At 35.3% G+C, this 19,459-nt stretch overlaps 2 protein-coding genes across 3 annotated transcripts; one reads left to right on the forward strand and one right to left on the reverse strand.

Moving 5' to 3' along the window:
* Nucleotides 1-1,080: 1,080 nt before the first annotated feature.
* LOC133205166 (uncharacterized) lies at nucleotides 1,081-4,596 on the reverse strand. 2 transcript variants are annotated; one of them, XM_061340913.1, is made up of 6 exons: nucleotides 4,383-4,596; nucleotides 3,589-3,782; nucleotides 3,361-3,508; nucleotides 2,316-2,461; nucleotides 2,010-2,189; nucleotides 1,081-1,728 (listed from the first exon to the last, which is right to left on the reverse strand). In XM_061340913.1, the coding sequence occupies exons 2-6, from the start codon at nucleotides 3,776-3,778 to the stop codon at nucleotides 1,547-1,549; spliced, it is 846 nt and encodes a 281-aa protein (XP_061196897.1). In that variant the 5' UTR covers nucleotides 3,779-3,782; nucleotides 4,383-4,596; the 3' UTR covers nucleotides 1,081-1,546. The 2 variants fall into 2 exon arrangements, with proteins under 2 accessions (XP_061196897.1, XP_061196898.1); XM_061340914.1 differs by lacking the exon at nucleotides 4,383-4,596 and adding an exon at nucleotides 3,985-4,004.
* Nucleotides 4,597-4,885: 289 nt separating this feature from the next.
* Nucleotides 4,886-15,225, forward strand: LOC133171619 (SWI/SNF-related matrix-associated actin-dependent regulator of chromatin subfamily B member 1-A-like). The gene is made up of 10 exons (XM_061306406.1): nucleotides 4,886-4,979; nucleotides 11,545-11,650; nucleotides 12,524-12,650; nucleotides 12,767-12,907; nucleotides 13,445-13,572; nucleotides 13,736-13,902; nucleotides 14,133-14,241; nucleotides 14,365-14,446; nucleotides 14,607-14,738; nucleotides 14,926-15,225. The coding sequence occupies exons 1-10, from the start codon at nucleotides 4,890-4,892 to the stop codon at nucleotides 14,963-14,965; spliced, it is 1,122 nt and encodes a 373-aa protein (XP_061162390.1). The 5' UTR covers nucleotides 4,886-4,889; the 3' UTR covers nucleotides 14,966-15,225.
* The last annotated feature ends 4,234 nt before the right edge of the window (nucleotides 15,226-19,459 follow it).

Genomic DNA, 19,459 nt, shown 5'->3' on the forward strand with positions numbered 1-19,459 from the left:
ATAAAGATTCATGCTTCAACACGTTTTTGTGCTTGCCAGCCTCAAACAGTCTGATAAGTAATGGATATATGCCGAATACTGTTCTATATGTAAAATTATCAGACTGTTTGAGGCCGGTTAGGGCCGAAAACAGTCTGATAATTTTACATATAGAATTGTATGAGGCATATATCTTACTTAAAACATTGCCATTTAAATGTCCAAAAGTTACCTGGAGGAGTCCAATAATTACACAATAGGAGTTCAGGCATCAATAGTTTTCTACCTGAAACCATCTAATAGGTAGACAAAAGAAAAGAGAAAGTTTTTTTTTTCTTCAGACAGTAAAATCAGTGAGTGAACTCTTTTGTTTCATTCATTCAATGGCAGTCATTTGGCTTAGCAGGAACTATGGACAGTGGTCAGGTGATGAAGGAATTTTTTATGATTCGGAATATTTTTTTTTTTTTATTAAGTGCGTTTGACATTGATACAGATACAGTGTTGGATGATATCTTCAAAATGCATTTAAAGTAAAAATGCGAATTTTTATCTAAAATTTTGATTGGATGATATAATGAAAATCTTGGGTTTTAAAAGTGCCGTCATTGGCGAACAAACCTCATTAAATGAAGAGATTCGCAGACTGGTTCTTTACCAGAAATGGATTTAAATTGGCTTATTCACAGTGCTGTATTGAAAACGCTTTGCAAAAAACCGAATGGAAAGTGTTACTTTTGAGGAAGGTTAAAACTCCAGTTTCTTCTCGAATTTGCTATTTTAACAACTTAATTTCCTCGCTTTCGCTTTCCCTGAATTTTTTTCCCTAACTTTTTTTTTTGGTTTCTGGACAAATTAAACCTTGATTTCACTCTAGTTGTTGTTTTTTAACTACTGTCCGATTTTGTTATCACTGCCGTCCGATAATATATTATTGGACTGCTAATTATTATTATCGGACGGCTACAGGTAAATTTTTAGACTGTAAGAACAAAGGCAAGACATCACAGCAATGTTTTAATTTTACATATAGAACAGTATTCGGCATATATCCATTACTTACAGTGAATAAATGTCTAATAAATTCAACAGCTCAAAATATTTGAATGTACATTTTTATTATTAATTCCACCTGAACCAATAAAAACAGGAATGTATAAACCTTCTATAAATACACATGAATTTTCCATTTTGCTTTTAAACCATAAAAATATACTCCAACATATACATGTAATTATTGTTGATATTTCATGCTTACAGTATTATTTAAATATTGCCTTTTGTTTTTGCAAAAAAAAATTTATATATGGCACTAAAAATATTGGTGGCTATTATAAACATCAGCAACAAATGCGCAATAAAAAAATGTTAAAAAAATGTAGACGTATAAATGAAAATTTGTCCCATTCGCAACCTGATTCTTTTTTTTTTTTGACAGTTCTTGTCAAGAGCTCATTTCTTTGTTACTTTCAGTAGCCTTATTCAGATTTCAAATCTGATCATCGTAATGAACAGAGGATTTGTTTTTAAAGCTGACTTTAGCAAATAATAATGTATGTTGCTATGGTCAATAGTAGATATTAGATAAGCTAAGTCCCTTGACAACATCCATGAGCCCTGTTTCAATGTTATACAGAGATTCGTCTATCTCGGCAAAGTTCTGAATGTAGCACTCGTTCATCCTTGACCTCCACTCTGGTATTTTGTGCATTCTCAGCAAGGCATCTGATATCTGCTTCTTAAAGTCAGCTAAAGGATATAAACAAAATACTATGTATCAAGTACACGTCAAAAAAATCAATTCATGCATAAAGCCAGGAGGGGAATCCCATTTTAAGAGTTTCTCTTTCAAAACAGGGAGGTACCTTATCCATTATCCTTTTTTCCTTCTCTGGTATTTGTTTAAATGTCTGCATGAACAGCTGTTATTTCTTTGATACAAATATGAAATGTAAAATATGACTTTTTTTTTTAAAAAGTGGAAACCTTTGTACTGTGTAATTATGGAATAAAGTTATAAATAAGCTTACAGCTGAGTCGAGAATTGAAGATGGTAGGATAAACTGGCATTGGTCCAAATGAAGTTAAGACTGACAAGTTTTCTCTATTTTGTGGATTTTGTTTGAGATAATACTGCAGGACATTAGAGTCAATGGCTGCCACATCTGCTTTACCATCCAATATCATCTGTATGGAGTTCAAATGGGAACCTATGAAGCAAATTCTGATAGCTTTAAAATAAACTATACAAAACCCAATCAAGAAATATCCATTTTGGTCATCTAAGATGACAAAGAACAAACCCTTTAACAAATCTACAATTCCATTGGACATACCAGAATGCAGCATGTTGCCAAAGAAGTTGGAATTATAGCCCATTTTTTTTAGATTGCCTAGAACTATCAGACTTCCACTCAGCGAGACTGGATCATTGAAAGCAAATGTCTGTCCTTTTAGATCCACAAATGTGGTGTAACTTGCCCTACATATTTAAAGCAAATAAGATCAAATTTTACAACTTCAATGAAACTTTTGTTCAGCCTAGCTGGTACAAAAGAGGCTCATGGACCACAGTGCACACCTGACTTACTATGGCCCTGCTGTTCATCAGCATTTTTTCCCTATATATTCCTATGTAAAAATTTCATCATATATTGTGGTTCCACCCTACCCTGATCAGGAGTACTGATCTGAACAAACTTGAATCTACACTACCTGAGGATGCTTCCATATAAATATGACTAATCATGGCTTTGTCATTCTTATGAAGAAGATATTTAAAAATTCTTTCTATGTAAAACTTTGATTGTAGATTGTGGCCCCACTCTACCCCCAGTGGTCATGGTTTGAGCAAAGTTGAATCTTCACTACCTGAGGATGCTTCCATATAAATATGACTAATCATGAGTTTGCTGCTCTTGAGAAGATTTTTCCTATGTATTCCTATGTAAACCTTTGATCATCCATTGTGGCCCCACCCTACCCCTGGGGGTCATGTTTTGAAAAAAAAAAATTGAATCTTCACTATGTAATGAAGTTTTCATCTTTTCTGACCCAGAGATTCTTGTTGAGGAGATGTTTAAAAGATGCCATTAAATTTTCACTCACTAATTTCTTAATTATCTCCCTTTGAAAGAGGGCATGGCCCATTGTTTGAACGAACTTAAATCCTTGACTAATGGACACTTTGTTGCAAGTTTAGTTGAAATTGGCCCTGTGATTCGTGAAGAAAGTCAAAAAGTGTAAAAAGTTTACAGACAGAGACTGGACACCCTTTGATCAGAAAAGCTCACTTTAGCCCTCTGCTCAGGTGAGCTAAAAAAAGGTACTATCTTTTGAAAAAGACAACTTAAATTGAAGTGTTTCTGGTTGCGTACTTACTTTTTACTACCATTGACCACAACATCAGAGAAGTACACTGGTTCACTACCTCCCTTAATGTGTGGGTGTACAGGAGCTGCTGAACACAGATCTATATAATTGTTCCCTTCTTGTTTCAAACGCAGGTAGGCTGAACTGCTCATAAATCCTGATTAATAAAATGTTTTGGCTCTAATGACACTATTTCTGTGAGTTGATTACACAAGTTCTAAAGTTCATGATTTTTACCAATATCGGCATCTTCCTCTGTGAATGGGTCCCTCCTGTCTGGGGGAGGACCACTCCAGCGTGATTCTGTCATCAGGTACCCCTCCAGTCCTGTGACATCCTCAAGATAGTGCAGAAGAAGTTCAAACACCTCAATGGGAATCCCTGGGGACAAGTAAGTGATCAGACGGAGCTTCTTAGGTGTGGACATTGTCCTAAAAAAAAAGTTTGGGGGCAACTGTCGAATGTGGTAGAAACTCATAGTTGTGATAATTTTACTTTAATTTGTTTCCTCTCATTCTACATGTTCTATGTATATTTCACACAACCCAACTCATTTTTTTTTTTTTTAAAGGAAATGGTTTTTAATAAAGGAAAATGACTTCCCTCACAGATTTGACTAAATATTGCTAGTACTTGATATTTCCATGCTTGCAGTTGGTGACTGAGAGGAGTTCTTGCACTGTTGAACACTGATACTGATTAAATCACATCAAATCAATGAAGTCTCCATCAAAATAACCAGTTCTGACTAGATTTCATTAGCAAGAGTTGGGGAAAAACAAATACAAATGGATAACTTACTGAAAGCAATCATTTCATTTCTTTTTCAACACTTCAAATCTGTCAAAACTAAATTTTGATAACATCCTAATTCCTTTATATAATTTTATTTGTGTTGATAGTGAATGATTTATTATCAGATTTTATTGATTTAAAAAAAAAACTGTGTTATGAGAGAGTTTGGAGACAAATTTGATGTTCGACAGCATTCAACTGTTTAACTGTATTGTTTAATCATAGTATTGTCTTACCTGCTAGTGTTTGATATTCAGGTGCACGTATTATTAGTTCGCCCAAACTATATTTGAGGTACACAAGTGGAAATATTTTCAGCTTACTCAACTGATCCAAACATGTACGTAGTACTGAACAAAATATCACGGGCTGAACATGTTTTTCTCATACAACTCCGACCTTGACCCTCTGTGCGAAGTTTTCTTTAAAACATTTTTTGTAAACCTTATATTCCATGTCATTCTTTGACATGTTGGGTCACTTCCCATCAGCGTGAAAAGTTACCTTGACCGGAGAAATGAAAGTGAAAGAAGGTCTGTCTGCATGTGTTCTCTTGTCAATCATTATGCTATTACTTGCCGTTAAAAAGATCCTATGGATTTTTTTATATGTCATATTAACTAAAAATTTTTAAAAATATAACGTAAACATATGTAAAAAATGCAAATTTTAAAGTTGAATGACTTTTGGGACGAGTTAATTTAAATGACATCCAGTAGAGGGCGCTCATAGGTGTGTTCAATATGGCGGTGTTTGGCACAAAGACCTTTGGGGAAAAACCAAGACCCTTTCAAATAGAGGAAGATGGCGAGTTTTATTACATTGGGTCAGAGGTAAAGAAAAGCTGAGAATTCGGAGATAATTAAAAACCAATTTACAATATCATTTGGACTGCAGTAAAGGTGTATTTATAAGCAGAGGCACCTGCAATTTTATCAATTATAAAATCTCACCACACTAATGGCTCTATGTATAAATATACAATGTTTCAGTCTAACATTTTAAGTAATAGCAACATTTAAAATAGTTAATAAACGCATCCAACATCAATTTTGGAGAACCTCCATATAAATATACAAGAATATATATATGTCAATATGGGTCACAGGCACTTGTTTCTATAATAAAAGTTTCCCCCATAGTATGACAAGGTATCTAACTACATATTATATAGCGTACTCCTTCTCTAGAATTGCAGTCATTTGGAAAACAAACAGAAAAGTGTCTCATCCATTTTCTTCTACAATATATCGACAAAACCATAGGCACTCCGGTCACTCCCCACCTTAACTGCAGTGGTGCTAAAAAATATTTACTATTATGGTAGCTTTCTGTGTTGTCGTTCTCTGACTTTGAAAGTAAACAGCAATCAAATTGACTGCACCCCCATAAACCTGAGGAGACCTGGTTTGCTGAGAAATGCTAAAAAATGGTGAATGCTAGGGGCGTGCTGCAAGATTCAGCCTGATTTGATTTTTAATATTTCAAAATTTTTAAATTTTTTTTCAATATATATCAGCATCCAATGTCAGTCTATGCGAAAGTTTTTTTGACCACACAGGACATTCAGTCCTGTGTAATCAATGAACACACAGGATGGAACCAAATTTTGTCAGACCAAAAAAAAAACCTAATGTAAAAAAGTGAAATACGTGAAAATGCAGAACCAAAGAAATCTTATTACTGTAGATGGTCCATGCGGTTTAAATCAATTCATTTACGTATTTAGATTTGTGCGATATTTTTTTACTAATAACAAACATTTGAATGACTGTGTCAAAATAGTAAAGCTCAAAACTGGACGCTGAAACATCGGACATTCTGGTCCGGTGTAAAAAATGACGCATTGGACCAGAGGCACTGCACATCGGTCAGGTCCAACTGTCCAATGTCTTTCGCATAGACTGCAATGTCTGACAAAAGCCTGACTTGGGTTAGAAATTTTTGTTACTAATCAGAAAGAGCCCCTTAGTGGAATCCAACATGGAGGCAAGTTTCATGCCTTGTTACATTTATAGTAATAGTATAGTAGATATATTTCTTCAGCAGTTAAGTAACATTTTTTCTTTTCAAATGAAATTGAGTATGAGTACAATGAAGACAAATGAAGTGCATAAAAAATAAGACAACAATAAACCAATGAAGAAAATTATAATTCATACCCCAAGAAATAAAGTTGTATATCCAGTAGGGATGGGTATCGCCAAAAACTTTCCCTATCCCCCCCCCCCCCCCCCCCAAAGATCCAAGATGATATTGTGATATTTTAACAGGCAATTTTTATTTTATTTTAAATGAATATCTATAATTTTTCTTACAAATATACTCGAAAAAAGTAACTATTTTTCATATTTATTTACATAATATAAAGCATGTTTGAATGTTAGGATGCCGTTCTTTTACAATTTTCAACATTTTTAGCTCACCTGAGCTGAAAGCTCAAGTGAGCTTTTCTGATCACATTTTGTCCGGCGTCCGTCTGTCTATCTGTCTGTAAACTTTTCACATTTTCGACTTCTTCTCAAGAACCACTTGGCCAATTTCAACCAAACTTGCCACAAAGTATCCTTGGGTAAAGGGGATTCAGGTTTGTTCAAATGAAGGGCCACGCCCTCTTTCAAGGGGAGATAATTAGGAATAAGTGAAAAAATAATGGCATCATTTAAAAATCTTCTTCTCAAGAACCATAGGGCCAGGAAAGATGAAACTCATGTGGAAGCATCCTTAGGTAGTGTACATTCAAGTTTGTTCAAATCATGACCCCCGGGGGTAGGGCGGGGCTGCAATGGAGGATCAAAGTTTTACATAGAAATATATAGGAAAAATCTTTAAAAATCTTCTTCTCAAGAACAGCAAAGCCATGATGAGGCATATTTATATGGAAGCATCCTCAGGTAGTGTAGATTCAAGTTTGTTCAAATCATGACCCCCGGGGGTAGGGTGTGGCCACAATGGAGGATCAAAGTTTTACATAGAAATATATAGGAAAAATCTTTAAAAATCTTCTTCTCAAGAACGGCAAAGCCATGATGAGTCATATTTATATGGAAGCATCCTGAGGTAGTGTAGATTCAAATTTGTTTAAATCATGACCCTTGGGGGTAGGGCAGGGCTGCAATGGAGGATCAAAGTTTTACATAGAAATATATAGGAAAAATCTTTAAAAATCTTCTTCTCAAGAACAGCAAAGCCATGATTGGTCATATTTATATGGAAACATCCTGAGGTAGTGTAGATTCAAGTTTGTTCAAATCATGACCCCTGGGGGTAGGGCGGGGCCGCAGTAGAGGATCAAAGTTTTACATAGAAATATATAGGAAAAATCTTTAAAAATCTTCTTCTCAAGAACAGCAAAGCCATGATAAGTCATATTTATATGGAAGCATCCTCAGGTAGGGTAGATTCAAATTTGTTCAGATCATGACTCCGGGGGTAGGGCAGGGCCGCAATGGAGGATCAAAGTTTTACATAGAAATATATAGGAAAAATCTTTAAAAATCTTCTTCTCAAGAACAGCAAAGCCATGATGAGGCATATTTATATGGAAGCATCCTGAGGTAGTGTAGATTCAAGTTTGTTCAAATCATGACCCCCGGGGGTAGGGTGGGGCCACAATGGAGGATCAAAGTTTTACATAGAAATATATAGGAAAAATCTTTAAAAATCTTCTTCTCAAGAACAGCAAAGCCATGATTGGTCATATTTATATCAAACATCCTGAGGTAGTGTAGATTCAAGTTTGTTCAAATCATGACCCCCGGGGGTAGGGCGGGGCCGCAGTGGAGGATCAAAATTTTACATAGAAATATATTGGAAAAATCTTTAAAAATCTTCTTCTCAAGAACAGCAAAGCCATGATGAGTCATATTTATATGGAAGCATCCTCAGGTAGTGTAGATTCAAGTTTGTTCTAATCATGACCCCCGGGGGTAGGGTGGGGCCACAATGGAGGATCAAAGTTTTACATAGAAATATATAGGAAAAATCTTTAAAATCTTCTTCTCAAGAACAGCAAAGCCATGATGAGTCATATTTATATGGAAGCATCCTGAGGTAGTGCAGATTCAAGTTTGTTCAAATCATGACCCCGGGGGTAGGGTGAAGCCGCAGTAGAGGATCAAAGTTTTACATAGAAATATATAGGAAAAATCTTTAAAAATCTTCTTCTCAAGAACAGCAAAGCCATGATGAGTCATATTTATATGGAAGCATCCTGAGGTAGTGTACATTCAAGTTTCTTCAAATCATGGCCCGCTGGGGTAGGGTGGGGCCACAATGGAGGATCAAAGTTTTACATAGAAATATATAGGAAAAATCTTTAAAAATCTTCTTCTCAAGAACAGCAGAGCCATGATGAGTCATATTTATATGGAAGCATCCTGAGGTAGTGTAGATTCAAGTTTGTTCAAATCTTGACCCCCGGGGGTAGGGCGGGGCCACAATGGAGGATCAAAGTTTTACATAGAAATATATAGGAAAAATCTTTAAAAATCTTATTCTCAAGAACAGCAAAGCCATGATGAGTCATATTTATATGGAAGCATCCTGAGGTAGTGTACATTCAAGTTTCTTCAAATCATGGCCCGCTGGGGTAGGGTGGGGCCACAATGGAGGATCAAAGTTTTACATAGAAATATATAGGAAAAATCTTTAAAAATCTTCTTCTCAAGAACAGCAAAGCCATGATGAGTCATATTTATATGGAAGCATCCTGAGGTAGTGTAGATTCAAGTTTGTTCAAATCATGACCCCCGGGGGTAGGGCGGGGCCACAATGGAGGATCAAAGTTTTACATAGAAATATATAGGAAAAATCTTTAAAAATCTTCTTCTCAAGAACAGCAAAGCCATGATGAGTCATATTTATATGGAAGCATCCTGAGGTAGTGTAGATTCAAGTTTGTTCAAATCATGACCCCCAGGGGTAGGGCGGGGCCACAATGGAGGATCAAAGTTTTACATAGGAATATATAGGAAAAATCTTTAAAAATCTTCTTCTCAAGAACAGCAAAGCCATGATGAGTCATATTTATATGGAAGCATCCTGAGGTAGTGTACATTCAAATTTGTTCAAATCTTGACCCCCAGGGGTAGGGCGGGCCCACAATGGAGGATCAAAGTTTTACATAGAAATATATAGGAAAAATCTTCTCAAGAACAGCAAGCCATGATGAGTCATATTTATATGGAAGCATCCTCAGGTAGTGTAGATTCAAATTTGATCAAACCATGGCCCCCGGGGGTAGGGCGGGGCCGCAATGGAGGATCAAAGTTTTACATAGAAATATATAGGAAAAATCTTCTCAAGAACAGCAAGCCATGATGAGTCATATTTATATGGAAGCATCCTCAGGTAGTGTAGATTCAAATTTGATCAAACCATGGCCCCCGGGGGTAGGGCGGGGCCGCAATGGAGGATCAAATTTTTACATAGAAATATATAGGAAAAAGTCTTTAAAAATCTTCTTCTCAAGAACAGCAAAGTCATGATGAGTCATATTTATATGGAAGCATCCTGAGGTAGTGTAGATTCAAGTTTGTTCAAATCATGACCCCCAGGGGTAGGGCGGGGCCACAATGGAGGATCAAAGTTTTACATAGGAATATATAGGAAAAATCTTTAAAAATCTTCTTCTCAAGAACAGCAAAGCCATGATGAGTCATATTTATATGGAAGCATCCTGAGGTAGTGTACATTCAAATTTGTTCAAATCTTGACCCCCAGGGGTAGGGCGGGCCCACAATGGAGGATCAAAGTTTTACATAGAAATATATAGGAAAAATCTTCTCAAGAACAGCAAGCCATGATGAGTCATATTTATATGGAAGCATCCTCAGGTAGTGTAGATTCAAATTTGATCAAACCATGGCCCCCGGGGGTAGGGCGGGGCCGCAATGGAGGATCAAAGTTTTACATAGAAATATATAGGAAAAATCTTCTCAAGAACAGCAAGCCATGATGAGTCATATTTATATGGAAGCATCCTCAGGTAGTGTAGATTCAAATTTGATCAAACCATGGCCCCCGGGGGTAGGGCGGGGCCGCAATGGAGGATCAAATTTTTACATAGAAATATATAGGAAAAAGTCTTTAAAAATCTTCTTCTCAAGAACAGCAAAGTCATGATGAGTCATATTTATATGGAAGCATCCTGAGGTAGTGTAGATTCAAGTTTGTTCAAACCATGACCCCCGGGGGTAGGGCGGGGCCACAATGGAGGATCAAAGTTTTGCATAGAAATATAAAGGAAAATATCTTCTTTTGAAGAACTGCAAACCATGATTAGTCATTTTGATATGGAATCATCCTCAGGTAGTGTTCAAATGATGACCCCCAGGGGTAGGGTGGGGCCCAATGGGGGAAGGAAAGTTTTCCATAAGAACAGATAGAAAAAATATTTCTTCTCAAGAAATCCTTACAAAGGAATATATGGGAATTTTTTTAAAAAAATCTTCTCAAGTACAACAAAGCCATTTGTTATATTGACATGGAAGCATCATCAGGTAGTTTAAAATTCAAGCCCCCCCCCCCCCCCCCCCCCCCCCCGGTCTTTTCAATACTGAACTGATTGTGCTTTTGCCTAGCCAATGTGCTCAGGTGAGTGATGTGGCCCATGGGCCTCTTGTTTACACTTCCTGTAATTGTATTTTAAAAGTTTGAACAAAGAAATTAATAATTTCTGGAATTAATAATTATGTACCTCAATACCGGTATTTTAATCTCCATATTACGATACGTATCACACAATTAAAAAATCACGATATACTGGTATACCGATATAATTGCGCATCCCTAATATCCAGATCCAGACATACAAAGGATTAAACTAATAAATAAGTTTATGTCCAGTTGTCCACTTAAGTATTTTAATTAACCAGTTAAAGTAAAGTCACAGTGTACCAAATGGAGCCATTACTTGAATGTATATTTGGAGAAAACAAATGACCAGGGAACTTACCCTATTCTTTGTTTACATGGGAAACAAGTCTTATAACATTACAAGCTGCAATGCATGTCAGTACCAAAAACTTCATTGTCAGAGCTCGCTCCATGAGTGGGATTCCAGGTATAATGTAATCTAGAGAAATCACAAGTAATCATGATTACATGATGGAAAGGTAATCAGATGTAATCAATTACTTTAAAGAATGGCTGTAATCAGCTTGTAATTGATTACTTTAAAAATCCAAAGTAATTGTAATTTAATCAATTAGTTTTGAAAGTAATCAACCCCATCCCCGAAACTAACATGTAACTAGTGGATCTAACTTAGTATTCATTTAGTATGAGACTTTTCCTAACTTATAGATAATATTCATTGAGGTAAGGATTGTAATTCTTTATTACCGTATCTATGTTACTAGGTAATAAAAACTACAATATGTTTTATTTACAAAGGTTGGGAATTATCTCCGAATGTTCAGGGGGTCTTTATACAAGAAGTATCCCTCCATGTGGAGAAGACTTCTTACTGTGGAAGAGAGGAAGAGGATCTCTGAGCTAAGTAAGTTTATGTATAACATATACAGACATAATGGTAGACTTGATACAATTATAAAGACATAATGGTAGACTTGATACAATAATAAAGATGTAATGGTATACATGTATATACTTTCACAAAAAAAATCTTCAACTGTCTTATTACAAATCACTTCAATGCAAAACATATTTTAGTAAGAAACAAACATGATATGGAGTTTAAATAGTTCAAAATTTTGTTTGGACAAGAGCTATAATTAAATGTGTATGGATCAATCTCAGATAAATTGATCTCAGTATATGATATACATGTATGTAAGTGAGTAATGCATAGGCGAAACCTATGAGAGTCAGTAGTTTGAAAGAAATATTCTGGTAGTAGGTAGAGAAGAATTCTTGATATAAAGTATATAAATTAATATGCCTGTGTTTTACAATATTCATGAATCTTTCAAAATCATTGCATCATGGGATTGCTTTTTGGGATAATCATGCATGAATTTTAAGAAGAAATAGATGAAGGATTGTAATTTCTTTTCTTTTCTGAAAAACTATAAACTATTAACAGACTATAAAAGATTTTATAAAACCAGTACCGGTAGTTTATAATGTAAATGTGAAAGAGGTTAGTCTGTGTGCATGAAGATAAAATTTGAATCTAATGATCCAAATTCTTTTAAAGCTTTCAAAGAATATTGTTTCTAATGGGTTTTAGGGAGATCTTAAAGAATACGACTTTAAAAGAATTGATGCACTTGATCTATTTTTAAAATGTCATTTATTAATTCTTGTAATATATGAAGTACTTGCTATAACATATGTGTTCCTTGAATACTTTATATGTTTTTAGGGGTTTGATTACAAATTAATTAATTTTTCTTAAAATCATTTATAGACACTGGAGCCCCATCTTTAGCCACAAACATTACACTCCTGAAGGCTAGTGAAGTTGATGCCATCTTTGAAGGAAATGATGATATGTTTAAAACTGTCTCAATCAACAGTGACTCATCTTACCAAATGTAAGGTCAAATTTAAAGTCTACATGTTTCAGTGAGTTCTAAGCAGTAGATTAGTAAAAATTGATCCAATTTTACCCCTCAAGCATAGTAGAATGGTAATCATTTTACCTTTACAGAAACAGGGATTATAAATCCAAGAGGAACAACTGGGTACCCACAGTTCCTAGCAGTTCACATCATTTAGATGCTGTTCCATGTGCCACCCCAATTAACAGGAACAGACTTGGGAAAAAACAAGTGCGGACCTTCCCCATGTGGTTAGTACAAACTGGACATGATATTGATAGCATTTCACAGTAGTAGTTCTGAACTTCCCTCTAACAGAATAGAAACAAACTGCTTTTGCCAAGGTTTCTGTCTTTCTGTCAAATAATCTTTGTGAATGGCTGGGCCAAAACTAAGGTATGCTTTAAACTTTAACGTACTGTAAGACTGCAAGGTGCATCATCAATTTAAGGCCACTGAATTGGGTAGAGGGGAAAACATCTGTTTTAATGTTAAGACAACATCTAATTTTATTCCTACTATACATATACATGTATTTGACATTCTGCAATGATAATGTGAGTTACATGTATTTGACATTCTACAATGATAATGTGAGTTACATGTATTTGACATTCTACAATGATATTGTGAGTTACATGTATTTGACATTCTGCAATGATAATGTGAGTTACGTGTATTTGACATTCTACAATGATAATGTGAGTGACATGTATTTGACATTCTGCAATGATAATTAAGTTCTATTAATTACTAGTTCTAATTTATCTACATTTTGTTATTTACAGTTTTGATGATACAGATCCTGCCAGTATTCATGATAATGCCAATCTACAGGAGCAGCTGGTCCCCATCCGACTAGACATGGAGTACGAAGGCCAGAAACTCAGAGACTGTTTCACATGGAATAAAAACGGTAATAATGATCCGCATTACCAAAGTACTACCACATTTGTCATCAATAAAAGTGTAAATTAGTATTAACAACTCTTATTATTATAAACATTCAAATAGAATAACAACTCTTATTATAAACATTCAAATAGAATCACAAGATTTTTATGTTGTTGATATTTCAGAGAGCCTGATTACTCCTGAACAGTTTGCAGAAATCTTGTGTGATGATTTAGATCTGAACCCAATCAACTTCATCCCAGCCATCTCACAGGCCATCAGACAACAAATAGAGGCTTACCCACAGGAAAACTTGTTAGATGAACAAAAAGACCAGAGAGTGATACTCAAGGTTTGTGAACACCTTACAAATGTTGTATGACACTTAAAATGCTGAAACATTTGGATGATGTCAAAATATATCAAAATATCGTTTGAAATTTATATTTTAACACTCGGATGCTGCACTTTCATATAGACAGAAGCCAAGAGTCATTGAAAGTGCCAAATGGTGTGTCATTGACTCAGTGTTTTATATCCAATATAAAAGTACAGGACTGAACATGTAATTGCTTTTTTCAGTTAAATATACATGTAGGCAACATATCTTTGGTCGACCAGTTCGAATGGGACATGTCGGAACCTGATAACTCGCCAGAAGATTTTGCCAAGACCCTGTGTGCAGAACTGGGTACGTGCATCAAGTAAAAAAATATTTTACAGATGGCTTCTGATATCTAAAATACTGCATGGCTGTTGTTTAAACTATTCTGTAAATTTTGTATGCTCTAATTCTATTTTACATCATTTTCAGGCCTTGGTGGAGAATTCATTACATGTATAGCTTATAGCATCAGAGGCCAATTAAGTTGGCACCAAAGAACTTATGCATTTAGGTAAACCCAAAGTAATTTGCCAAGAGAGTTTTAAAATTTTATTGGCTAAAAAATCAGTATAAGTTGTGCGTAAATGAATTATCTGGATACCACATTTTACTAGATGTACATGTATAACACTTCAGCCAATCAGTTAATACTCAGATTGTGTTTCCTGCAGTGAACAGCCTTTGCCCATTGTTGAGGTAGCCATTAGGAACCAGAATGAGGCAGATACTTGGTGTCCATTCTTAGAAACACTAACAGATGCAGAAATGGAAAAGAAGATCCGAGATCAAGATAGAAACACAAGGTATTTAAAGAATTTCTAAATGTAAAGAGGTCTTTTTTTATAAATTTTGAAAAAAATGTGAACAGATTAGTCATGAAAATGATTTCTTGAATGGTTCAGAAATGCACGTATGAATTTTAGTAGATTAAACAAAAAAATGGTGGTTGGAGAGACATTGTATTGGACACATTTCTTCTTCTGTTTTCAGGAGGATGAGGCGGTTGGCCAACACAGCACCCTCTTGGTAGGGATTTCAGTCCATGTCTCACCTGAATCACAATTCTGCATTAACATGTCGTATTTGAGAAGGAGTGTGTGAAACATTGATTTTGATTGTCGACTTTCAAAAATGTTTTTTGTTTGTTTCAAGTGGTGCTATAAAGCAATTTTGATATCATTTCATGCGTTGCATATATTTCATTCATCTGCCATCATTTATGTTGAGAGAGAGAAGGAGAGAGTGTAATTGTTGTGATGTGTATAAGTAATAAAAATGATATACACTGGAGTGCTTTCATTTCATATACGTAGTAAATATGAACATGCTTCACAGACTCTAAACAAGGTAATATATTTTATTCACTGGTTGTAACTATTACAGTATTATTGGCTGACACCATTAAAACAATGCAAAGTGACCCTGACCTTTGCTCTTTAGGAATGCCTCTATAACTAATAAGCAACAACAAACAGCTAAAAATAGTCATTTAGGGTCTTAAAGTTGAGCTTTTGTCTAACAACTGTTTGTTGATATAAAACGTTATGACATGCCATAAGGTCATTAGCAACACAAGATTTGAAAAATTCTAGTAAATGGCCTGGTGTACATGAACTTAATTCAATCAGATCAAGAGACTATGTTATATCCACACAAAATTAAATTCACATTTGCCAATAACACTGAACTTTAAGACATCATCTTGAGTCAAGAATATCAAGACTTGACATGGGACAATGAATGCTGCAGTCTGGATCCATTCAGAATTTGATAAAGAGCCTGGGCACAAATATCAAGGAACAGTCTTTTTCCCATTAAGGGAAGGGGGGGGGGGGGTAGTAGACAAAGGCCCAATATACTCATCTGAATGACCTTGGCCCTTTTATTCCTCAGTAGATTTTCCCCCTCTTCATTCCCATTAAAATTTTCACTCCATAATTGTGGCCCCAACCTAGCCTGAAAAGGTTATGATTTAACCAGATTTGAATCCACACATTGTGGGGATGCTTCAGAATGACTTGCATGGCCTTGATGTTCAGGACAAAAAGATTTTTGAGATCACTTTTTTTCCCCTGTACATATATGTATTGTGAAAAAATTGTCTCCAATTAAAGCCCAACCCTTACCCCAGGATTAAATGAATCCACACAACTTGAAAATGTTTGCATATTGATATGATTTAGTATAGCCCATCTACTCTTTTAAAAGATTTGTTCCCATTATTACCTTTTCAAACTGAGACTTCCCATATTGTATCCTAACCATACCTCAAGGCCATGCCTTAAACATCTGGACTACCTGAGGATGCTTGCACATTGATAGGACTATTGATTTTTTCCTATATTTATCCATGCAAAAAAATTGATCTCCTACTTTGCCCTGCCCTGATCCAAGGGGCCATGATTTGAACGAACTTAAATCTACTTTTTTTTTTCATAATGTCATCTTTTCTGGCCCAGTGGTTCTTGAGAAGATTTTTTGAAGATACCATAAAATTTTTACTTTTTTTTAAGCTCATGTGAGCTAAAAAGTAAAATGAAAAGTCTGTGAGCTAATGCTCACTAATAATACCCCCGATCTGATGTAAATACAAGTTAATTTATGGACAGACACAGGGATAAACAAGAAGTTGACATCGGATTCGTACAAAAATGAATCCCACCATATGGCATTCCTGAATAAAGAGTGTGCTAAACTTTTAAACATCTGCAATGAGTAATTGCTGAGAAAACTGCAACCAAAATTTGTAATGTATGGTATGGACAGACACATGGATAAACAGGTAGTTGACATCAGATTCATACAAAAATGAATCCCATCATATGTCATGCCTAAACAAAGAGTGTGCTAAACTTTCAAGCATCTGCGATGAGTACCTGCTGAGAAAACTGCGACCAAAATTTATGTATGGTACGGACAGCCGTACGGATAATCAGGAAGTTGACATCAGATTCGTACAAAAACAAAGCCCACCATATGGCATGCCTAAACAAAGTGTGTGTTAACCTTTCAAGCATCTGCAATGAGTAATTGCTGAGAAAACTGCGACCAAAATTTGTTACGGACAGCTAGACAGACACACAAGGGTAAAACAGTATACCCCCTCTTCTTCAGAGCGGGGGTATAATAATTTTTCAGCAACCTCTTCACTTTCACTCATTAGATTATATGATTGAATAGATAAAATGTTTTACATGTTGAACTGGTGCAAACTGTTAAATAACAAATAACACCTATATTTACAACTTTTCTATAAAAACACTTGAAGATAATAAAAAAAACCTTAAGAAGACCTTAATGAGGAATTTCACAACACATATACAAGACTCTACATGCAAGAAAATAGCAAATATTTATCAATCTTAACAATTTTATTTTTGTGGAACAATCCCCATATCAATTTGTAATGAAGACAAAAACAATGTAGGCCATTGTAAATTTTACTTTATTACATACATGTGCATAGGTGCCATGTAATTTCATTTTCCATAAAAGGAATAATTTGTACCAGGAATAATCATTTGCAATAAATTATGTAGCAAATTAAATAAATCAGCAAAACAAAGCTGGCTTAAATAGAGCAATAGAGAAGTTACAGCTTAAGTTGAAAATAATAAGTACAAATTCTTATTGCGTTCTTTTTTAAGTTCCTATGGAAAGCCATAGGGGACCCCCATGTCATGTTCTATATATTTCATTGTAAATCAATCCTACCCGGTCAGGATGGTAATCATGACCATGTCAAGATTTCAAACATGACCAAGCCATGATTTTCATCATCTTGACCAAGTCAGGATTGATAACATGACCAATATGCAACCTATCTTGGCCAAGTCAAGATTTATAACATGGCCATGCTATCTTGGCCAAGTCAGGATTGATAACATGGCCATCCTATCTTGGCTGCGGTCATCATATAACATGGCCATCCTATCTTGGCCAAGTCAAGATTTATAACATGGCCATGCTATCTTGGCCAAGTCAAGATTTATAACATGGCCATGCTATCTTGGCCAAGTCAGGATTGATAACATGGCCATCCTATCTTGGCCGCGGTCATCATATATCATGACCATCCTATCTTGGCCAAGTCAAGATTTATAACATGGCCATGCTATCTTGACCAAGTCAGGATTGATAACATGACCATCCTATCGTGGCCAAGTCAAGATAACATGACCACCCTATCTTGGCCAGGTCATGATTTAATCTTGACCAGGTCAGGATTGATAACATGGTCATCCTATCTTGGCCGGGTCATGATTCAATGTTGACCAAGTCATGATTGACAACATATGCCCATCCTATCTTGGTCGACCAGGATTGCATTGCGCCAGGATATATTACTTCCAAACGCAGCCAAGATTTCTTCAAGCGTCAATCCTGGCCAAGTCAGGATGTATTTCTTCAAACGCAGTCAAGATTTCTTCAAGCGTCAATCCTGGCCTAGTCAGGATAACATTGCGCCAGGATGTATGACTTCCAAACGCAGTCATGATTTATTCAAGCGTCAATCCTGGCCAAGTCAGGATGTATTTCTTCAAACACAGTCAAGATTGCATTGCGCCAGGATATGTGACTTCCAAACGCAGTCATGATTCGCTTTAGTATGGTAATATGTAAGCGCTTCCCTAACACCGAAAAACCGCTGAAATGTGTATTGGGTTTCCAACCTCCCCGTTCGTCTCAGCTGACAAGTAAGGTAAGTTCAGGTGATTTTTCCCTTATAAATCTTTATGAATAGCTTAGTTTGCTGTTCTAAACATGTAGTTTACGTAATGGTTCTTTGGAGTAAATCATATGAACAGCATTCCAACAATCGAAGACATTCTGCAGTTTTCATCGAGGAAATTCGAATTTGTCTATCGACACATTTGTTATACAATTAAGATAAATGGCTCTTTAATTTTCTATGCAGTTAAGAACATGAAGAAATATGTTATTTCATTAGCATTTAGAATCAAGTTGTTTTTATACAATACATTCAAGAGAAATTTGCTTAATACTTTCATTCAATTATACAACTCTGGGGCTAAATTGGAAGGGGGGCTTCATCCTGCTCTATACAGATAAATTACAACACCTACTGCATTATATTTTTGCAATTTAAAGTAAACGTATCATTTATGTACTTTTTTTTTTTTCTTTTTAGTACCACGTAACAGTAATTTGTGTGTACTGAACCATCAACATATTAAACTGCAGATCCATACCGGCCAAGACTGGTGATAGATATGTATAGGTAGGTTTTCTTTTACTTCTTGTAATTTGGGGCAAATACATTAAACTTGAATTTTAATTTTGTCTTTTTATGAAAAGATGCTTTTAATACATGTATTCATATTAATTTAAAAAAAGGTAATTAGTAGCAAACAATGTTTGTGTAACTTCTTGTATTGAAAAAAAAATATAGTTTCTTGAAAATTTAAATATACATGTATTCTTTTATATTATTTGTAGATACACATATATATATGACTAATGCATGTATATTAAAAATGTATTAAATATTAATAGTATTTTA

This window comes from Saccostrea echinata, unplaced genomic scaffold (assembly GCF_033153115.1).
Source record: "Saccostrea echinata isolate AGI-Se365-2 ecotype Australia unplaced genomic scaffold, CSIRO_AGI_Sech_v1 ptg000054l, whole genome shotgun sequence".
Lineage (NCBI taxonomy): Eukaryota > Metazoa > Mollusca > Bivalvia > Ostreida > Ostreidae > Saccostrea > Saccostrea echinata.

Coding starts and splice junctions, on each gene's coding strand:
- LOC133171619 (XM_061306406.1), top strand. CDS start 4,890: ATGGCGGTGTTTGGCACAAAGACCTTTGGGGAAAAACCAAGACCCTTT. Junction 12,908..13,444: donor GTGCGGACCTTCCCCATGTG/GTTAGTACAAAC, acceptor TGTTATTTACAG/TTTTGATGATACAGATCCTG. Junction 13,573..13,735: donor TTTCACATGGAATAAAAACG/GTAATAATGATC, acceptor TTGATATTTCAG/AGAGCCTGATTACTCCTGAA.
- LOC133205166 (XM_061340913.1), bottom strand. CDS start 3,778: ATGTCCACACCTAAGAAGCTCCGTCTGATCACTTACTTGTCCCCAGGG. Junction 3,509..3,588: donor AGAGGAAGATGCCGATATTG/GTAAAAATCATG, acceptor TTTATTAATCAG/GATTTATGAGCAGTTCAGCC. Junction 1,729..2,009: donor CTTCAATTCTCGACTCAGCT/GTAAGCTTATTT, acceptor TATATCCTTTAG/CTGACTTTAAGAAGCAGATA.